This window comes from Rhineura floridana, chromosome 2, assembly GCF_030035675.1.
Source record: "Rhineura floridana isolate rRhiFlo1 chromosome 2, rRhiFlo1.hap2, whole genome shotgun sequence".
NCBI lineage: Eukaryota > Metazoa > Chordata > Lepidosauria > Squamata > Rhineuridae > Rhineura > Rhineura floridana.
In genome coordinates, this window is record NC_084481.1 from 177,606,255 (window position 1) to 177,614,802 (window position 8,548).

At 41.6% G+C, this 8,548-nt stretch overlaps 1 protein-coding gene across 1 annotated transcript; it reads left to right on the forward strand.

Annotated features, from left to right (window-relative positions):
• The first annotated feature begins 281 nt into the window (after window positions 1–281).
• Window positions 282–2,919, forward strand: GJD2 (gap junction protein delta 2). Its single transcript, XM_061613217.1, has 2 exons — window positions 282–352; window positions 2,076–2,919. Exons 1-2 carry the CDS (start codon window positions 282–284, stop codon window positions 2,917–2,919), a joined length of 915 nt encoding a protein of 304 aa, XP_061469201.1.
• Window positions 2,920–8,548: the final 5,629 nt, after the last annotated feature.

Sequence of the window (8,548 nt, forward strand, 5' to 3'; positions counted from 1 at the left end):
AAGCAGAGCCTACTTAAAGGCGCCTGGGAGGCGGGCGGCGAGACACTGAAGGCGACCTCCGCCTGGGCTGCGCAGCGCCAGGCGATCGCCGCCCAGGCTGGCTCCCGGGAGACGCCCTGCGTGCCAGGCAGCCCGGCGAGCCCCGCCGCAGCTGCCTCTCCCCGCAGGGCGGGCGGCCCGGCCCGGGAACGCGCTTCGCGGCTGCAAAGAAAGCGCTGCCGCCGCCGCCGCTCTGCTCCTGCGCCGCCGCTGCCCAAGCCTTCGCCTCCAGATGAACCGCGATGGGGGAATGGACCATCCTAGAGAGACTCCTCGAAGCCGCCGTCCAGCAGCATTCCACTATGATAGGCAGGTAAGCAAAGCCGCGCGATCCGCAGCCCGCCCCGCCAGTCTTCGCCTCACCTTTCCCTTCCCGAACCACTCTGCTTCGCCCTCTTTGACCCTGCTGCGGCTGAGCTTGTCGAGGGACAGCCAATGGCACTGGGTGGTTGGTGACCAGTCCCTTCCTGCCCGCCATCCTAAAGGGCATTTACTCGGAGGAAAGTTCCCTGGATGGGATCCCAACGGATCTCGCTCCCAAGGAAGAGCGTGGAAAGGGCTGCCGCCTAACCGGACACCTTGAAGCATCCGAGACGGGATTTCCCAGCAGCCCCCACCCCCCACCCCCTCTCAACGTTCCCAATTTTTTCTTTTCCAAACTTGCTACCGCAGAGGACTGCGCTCAGTCTCTCTCTCTCTCTCTCTCTCTCTCTCTCTCTCTCCTTCCCCCCCTCCCCGCTTCTCTGCTTTATTTCAGAGTTCACTGCTAGCGCACAGGACTCTCTTAACCTTCTGTATAATCCATCCCCCACTTCCCACCCCAGTCAGCTTATTAATTTAAAAAGAAAACGGAATTACTGAATGCACATTTAAAGGAGACAGATGTGGATGAGATATGTGGGGGGGGGCGTTTCCAAGAACTTGCAAAAAGCAAGGGTAAAGTAAGGACACCCAAGCTCTCTTGCCTTTAGTTTGCCTCATCCTCCCAATTATGGTGTATGATGTTTGATCAATATGCTGTATATCATAGCAAACTGGGAGAGGTGCCACTTTTATTTGACCCACTTCTGTTGTTCTTCACTTGAGGTTCAGGAAAAAAACACATAAAACTGGCTGCTTAAACGTGTGGTTGTGGTTATAGATCTTGCCACACGTAAGTCAAACTAAGATTTGTGCCCGCATAAACTATGCAAGCATTTCCTTCTACTTGGTGTAAACATCCATATGGAGATGCAGATTGCTTAGGCAATCTTTTTTTTTTTTTTTGTCAAGCGACTATACAGAACCCCGGAAGTTCACTGAGGCTGCCTGAGATACAGAATCAGCACTGGACAGCTCCACATAACTCTGTTGAAAATGGCCTGTGTGTGCCTAGGTCCTTGAATTCAAAGAATATAAGAGCTGCTGTGCTGGATGAGACCAATCACCATCTGTTTATTTATTTTATAAATTCATGAAACACATTGCTAAAAAGTACCCAAATCAGTGTTCAATAAATAGTGTGAAAACAACAAATATTTATACATCAACAACCACAGCATCATAATTTGGTCCTAAAAGTTCGTGCACAATCATAGAGAAAGCATCCGTAAAAATGGCTAAAGGAAACAATAATAATAATCAGGAGATCAGCAAGTAATATCCTGGAGATTCCTTTGTAAATAAAAATGTGTACACTTGTTTGTGGGAAGAATTTAAAAAGGCAGATAGGTGAACCTTTTCTGGGAGGACATCTAATGCAGGAATCCATCTCTGACTATGGCCAGACAGGAGCAATAGGGAAGTTTACAAGCTGAGCAAGTTTATGACATGCATCTTGGATTTTATGTTTTCACCATCTAATAATCACATTGTCTCTGAACATGGAAGTTGTCTTCTGGTTATCTTGGCTAGTGGCCACCAACAGACCTCTTCTCCATTTATTTATTTATTATAGCAGTGGTCACCACAGTATCTGCTGATAATGAATTCTGTGGATTTTTCAGTGTTCCTTTCCTACCCTGTAAATGTGCACTCATCTAACCTTTGTTTTATAGGATTCTGCTGACTGTGGTGGTGATCTTCAGGATTCTTATTGTGGCCATTGTAGGAGAAACTGTTTACGATGATGAACAGACTATGTTTGTATGCAACACCTTGCAGCCAGGCTGCAACCAGGCATGTTACGACCAAGCATTTCCTATTTCTCACATTAGATACTGGGTATTTCAGATCATCATGGTGTGCACCCCTAGTCTCTGCTTTATAACATACTCTGTTCACCAATCTGCGAAACAGAGGGAAAGGAGGTACTCCACTGTCTTCCTCACTCTGGACAGAGATCAGGACTCTATGAAACGGGAGGATAGTAAGAAGATCAAGAATACCATTGTCAATGGGGTGCTGCAGAACACTGAGAACTCCACCAAGGAGGCAGAACCTGACTGCTTGGAAGTAAAGGAAATCCCCAACCCAGCTATCAGAACAACAAAGTCAAAGATGAGGCGGCAAGAAGGCATCTCTAGATTTTATATCATCCAGGTGGTTTTCAGAAATGCTCTGGAGATTGGATTTTTGGTGGGGCAGTATTTCCTGTATGGATTCAATGTCCCATCCATGTATGAATGTGATAGGTATCCTTGCATTAAGGAAGTGGAATGCTATGTCTCGAGGCCCACTGAGAAGACAGTCTTCTTGGTCTTCATGTTTGCTGTGAGTGGTATTTGTGTGGTGCTCAACTTGGCTGAACTGAATCATTTGGGCTGGAGAAAGATCAAAATGGCTGTGAGGGGAGTGCAAGCAAAACGGAAATCAATATATGAAATCAGGAACAAGGACCTGCCACGTATGAGTATGCCTAACTTTGGCAGGACTCAGTCTAGTGACTCCGCTTATGTCTGAGACTGTGACAGAACCAGAATACTTTGCTGGGTATTGCTGACCTAGTGGACATTAGAGTTAGGGAAAGAACATTGCTGAAGCAATTGTTTCCTCACACTACCAAGAAAGCCGTTAAGGTACTGGATCTGCACTTTCTAAACCAGATACAAAATTGAGTGCTAAATAAAAGACTGATGAAAAAACAGCTATACAAAACTTCAGTCTGGCCTTACAACCCTCCCACCCCCAAAGATCCATTGCTATTTGTTGACTGGAGCATCCTTTTACCATCATTAGGACAAGTATATTTGTCTAACTGATGGAAATGTGTCTAGAATGTTATATTTAAAAATGGTGAGGAAGCCATTTCTTGAGGGAGGGTTTGGGGAGGGTGTCATAGCAATATTCAAATGCAAGCATGTCTACAAAAGCCGAGGGAGAGATTATCACTGTCCGGCCATAGGACTGTCAAATCTGCTAGTACATCCATGAATTTCATCTGATGGATGTCTGGCTTTACACTGTCAGCATCACATAGTCGATTACTGTGTATGATTAGCATTTTTCTATAATTGTTTTTGTACAAAAAACAATTACACAAAAACGGTAGCGCTGAATATAGTTTTGCCATTTTTGGGTTTGCCTGTCTGCTCACACCAGATACCTTAATCATTATTATGCTAGTTGTGATCTACCAAATTCATAAATAAATAAAACACAGTTCCCTGCTATATGCATAAAAATGATGGAATGATCTAAAGTTCAGCCAAGTTATGTATTTGCTGACAGGGTTTTTTTGGACATGTTCAGCCAAGTTATGTATTTGCTGACAGGGTTTTTTTGGACATATATACCAAAGGAGTAGAATTTATCGCTATTAACTGTGTCACCACCTCTTTGCTCTTATTTATATAAGTGCCATACTTGAAGGTAAATAATCTAACTCTGTATTTAATCAAAGACTTGGCAAGAGGTCCCAACTTGAAACCATGGGGTTTTATATTATCCTTTTATTTTAAACAGGCTTTTTCTTCTCCTTCTCTTTTTTCTTTAGTTATTGCAATTGTGTAAAAAGCAGCTAACTATATTGATAATAAAATAATTGCCTTTTTGTAAAATAGAACGTTAACTTTCTTTTATACATACTTACATATATCTCTATATTAATAGTATTGCATTGTTATATAAAGATGAAATTTATATGGATATCTATATAGAACATATGGATTATTATATTACAGCCTCTTTTATATTTATGGCCTGGATAATATCCCAAACATTTGGATAACCATTTATATGGTTTGGGTAGGGTTTTGTTTTTTTACACAATGACATGGTGCTATAGTAGGACAACGAATCTGGATAAGTAGGAGATGTAGTATGATCCAGAGAATGCAGGTTTTACTATTTGTGTGTATATGCATGTGTGTATGGATATTATATATAACCTATCTCCCCACCTTTAATTTCATCTTCATAATGTGAGCCCTTCAGGGACAGAGAAGGATTCTTTTCAAGTATATAATTTCAACTGTCTGGCCTTTATTTATTTATTTATTTATTTAGTATCCCGCCATTCCTCCCAGCAGGAGCCCTTTCAAAGAGTGTTATCTACACCTGTGTGTGTGTATATGTGTGTGTGTGCATGCACAGGTGTGCATGCATGCACATACACACACAGTTACAAATTATGATTATATGCTTTCAAACTCATAAGAATTAGTTTTAGTAACCCAAATGTCACTGAAACCAGCTGTAAGTAGCCTGGAAAATTTAGATACAGACATTGCCGTATTTCTAAGTTAATTTAGGTATCTAAAATCCACTCAAGTAAATGGGATTCCCCACCCCCTTGTAGGTCACAGAAGCCATTGCATAAGCAATCTGATTGGATGAGTTGTAACTTACTTAAGTCATAGACCATTTTCACTATGGTGTCTATATGATCAGCCGTTGAGGTACACAGTGTATTGCAGTAACTCTGCATATCATCTTTGTTTGAAAGCCAATTCATAACAAGTGGGGGAAAGAGAACGAGTGGGCCACACTTCTCCTTGCTTTCATATGAACTATCCATGAGACATCAGGCTTGCCAAAACACAACATTTTTGAAATGCTAGTAAAATTGGTTTTAATCCACATTTAATATCCATATTAGTCTATAATCCTAAAATCAAGCCTACCCCATTGCAGATAAAGGAGGAATTTCCTTCTCTTGACTAGGGGGGTAAAGCAGATATGCATATGTTGTCTGCTTTCAATAGTATGAAAATGTGGACAAATGTGGATGTCCACATTCTAGTGCAACTAATCATGTGTAACTAACTACACATTTATTTATTTATTTATTTATTTATTTATTTATACCCTGCCTTTCCTAAAAAAAAGGTCAAGGCACCTTGAGCTAAATTGGAAAGTACAGATGACAGCGATGACCAATGAGCTAGACTGGCCTCAAAAGCTCAGTACACGCTAGGTGCTGAACCAGGTTAATCCATAACTAATGGAGGGGAAAAGATAAGACTGAATACATTTCATTGTTATTGATGGAAATGAGGCTGTCCGTTTTAGAATGGTCTTCATTGTTTGTTTCACATGGACATAGGCTTGCCTGTTAAGATAGATAAGTTTCTGGAGTAAGTTTGCATTTATTTTGATGTACAGTCTTTGTTAGCATCTGAAACAATACCCCATCAACCACTGTATTGTGCTTTACACTTGTAAAATTTGACTGGCATTCTGTGCAGAGATATTATTTCAATGGTGAAAAATACTTGGAAAATTTGGGGCATGCCACTCAATGCCATAGTTATTTACTGTAGGCAGCTACTTATATCAAACTAAAGCTGTTAATGAAGTGCTGTAATGTGGTTGTAGTCCACAGAACAATGTCTGCAAGCAGCTCATTTTTACTTCAATGAGGCTTATGCGGGAGCAGTACTTGGTGGACTGAGTCCTACATCAATAATTTTATGCTTGATGGGATGTAACATTAGGCTAGTTCACACATGCATGCATGCCACTTAGCTTTTCTTCATGTGATCATTGTACTGATGCTGGCTGCTCAGTGTGAGAGCTGACTGCACTATAAAACATTGTGTTTTGAAGGGGTATGAAAGATCCAGCAGCTGTTTTATGTCTGATGAGCTATTTGCACATGGAAGCCATGGCTTGACATGAGTCAACAAGTGATGCATGTGTGGATCAGCTCATTCACTCTAGTCACTGTGTGTTACTTTCAAGTAAGTATATTTAGGATTATAGTGTCAATCTTCCGTTTAATCTCATCTATCTTTTATAAATATTGGACAAAGTGAGGTTGCATCAACACATGAAGTAGACGAAGAATATGGCCTGCTTTAAAACATTCCTTTATCATTATGTTTTCATTAAAATGAATTATTTTAAATTGATTACTGATACTTCCCTCCTTTTAAAAATACTTGTTACTGTTTCAGGTGCATACTCCTACTATCTAATAATAAGTAACTGCAGAGCATAAATGTTATTCTTAGAAGGCAAACATGGCAGCTAAAGATATCCATTGGTAGTATAACAAGCTCCTAAAGATTGTTTTATACATAGGAAAAATGCTTTTTGGCAAATCATATTTTCAGTTTAGACACCACTTGGACCACCTTTAACCGCTCATTTAGATGGGAATTACAATATTAATAATAGTAGTAGCAGTGGTGGTAGTATTAACAGAAGCAACCCTAGCCATAATAACATTGGGGGTAATAGCATTAGTAAACATAATATACTGTAATGCACAATGAACAATAATAGGCTGTGTATAAAGAACCTACTTAAATTCACTGGTCAGTGGCAATATACCTATGGATTTCACTAGTTGTGGATCATGCTCAGCATAATTAAATGTGTACAGATTCCATAGTGTTAAGTCTGTATTATAAATTATCATTAGTATATGTAGAAAAAAAGGGAAGGCATGCCTTAAACCTGTCACAAGATATATTTCAATGCTTTTAGTGAAAAGCACAAAAAAGGGTAAATACTAAAAAAGCAATACCAGTGACTATTTTTTCACTAGGCAATGCACATCTTGTTTACTAAATTGGAAACATCAAATGATGGGAATAAAATGGAATATTAACACAATCCAATTGTTCAAAAGTGTTTGCATGCATGGAATATGACAGTATTGTTGTTTATGGAAATTCACAACCCCATAGAATTTACTAAAAACGTGTTAGAAATTAAATCATGTTTCAAAACACATTCGTGGGGAACTTTACCAGGGTACTGTTATATAAGAAAAACAAAATTGAATGTCACTTGGCAAAAGTTGCTCCTATATCTCTCAGAGCGGGCTGCATGTTGTTATTGTCTAAATCAGGGCTGGAGAACCTGCGGCCCCCCAGATGGTTGCTGAACTAAAACTTCCATCATGTGTGAGCATTGGCCATGCTGGATGGGGCAGATGGGAACTGGAGTACATCTGGAGGACCCCAGGTTTCCCTTCACTGTCTAAAGAGTTTTTGAAGGCACTAGTAAAACTAATGCCCCTCCCCCATGTGTTTCGAGAGACTGAGATGAAATCTGTCATGCTTTAGCATATCCCACAGTTCCCACCATCCAAACCTCAATTAAATGAATGACTTGATTATCCTGCTTCATGTGCCGTACTTAATACATTTAATCTAGCAAGATGTCTAGCATTATGACAGACTGGGTGTGTGAAGATGGAGATGCTCGGATACTATAGGAAGCAGTGTGTATGTGTGAGGGTACAGCATGTCTCCACATGCAGACACACATTGCCCCACTACAGGATCCCTACCATTGAAAGCAGGCTGCCCACTGACAGGAGTGGAATGCAAGATTGTGTCATGGCCCCGTCAGAGGACTCCTCAGATGAGGATGACTCGGGAGTAACAGCAGCAGACCCAGGAGCAGCAGGAGACACAGAGGAGCCTCCTGAGAATCCAGCTCCTTCTGCCCCTCAGCTGAAGAGCACCCCAGGGACAGCACAGGCCCTGCAGCCAGACACAGACAGTGAACAGGATACTCCCCCCTCACCTGCAGAACGTAGACAGCAGAAGGTCAGGCAGAAGAGAGGCAGGCCTGTCTCCTTAAGGCCCAAACGCTGAGGGCTCACACCTGCTGTCCATCCTGCTCTTTATAAGGCACACCTTGGCTGCAGCTTGTTGCTGACTGCAATGTCAGGTGTGGCTTTGTGTAGACCTAGTTTCCCTGCAGCATCTCTTTGACTGACCTCCTTGGCAATTGATCCCAGACCTCCACTGACCTCACTTCTGGACTTCTGACTTGGCAAGTACGCTTCGGATAGGCCTGGCAGATTTACAGCCCGACTGCTGGCTAAGGACTTTCCTTCCCTGCCAGAGACCCAGGAATTTCCAGCCCCCCCTGACACTGCTGATGCAGTGTAGAGCTGACAGATTGATTGATTGATTGAATAAGTTTTCTTCAGCATAAGGTCCCAGTGCACATTATTACAACAATGTAATATAAAGTTATGAAACCAGATAAAACTATCACAATTATAAAACAAGTAAAATTGTTTCAAATGGAACTGAACAGTATAAATTCAACAAAAGAGGTGGCTCCCACAAAACCAAATACCTTAACTGTCAAAAGCCAGGGTAAAGAAGTGTGTCTTCAGCAT

Bases quoted from the DNA above. Each gene is read 5' to 3' on its own strand.
- GJD2 (XM_061613217.1), top strand. From the start codon at position 282: ATGGGGGAATGGACCATCCTAGAGAGACTCCTCGAAGCCGCCGTCCAG. The intron at 353-2,075 runs GTAAGCAAAGCC...TTTGTTTTATAG, and splicing joins CATTCCACTATGATAGGCAG to GATTCTGCTGACTGTGGTGG.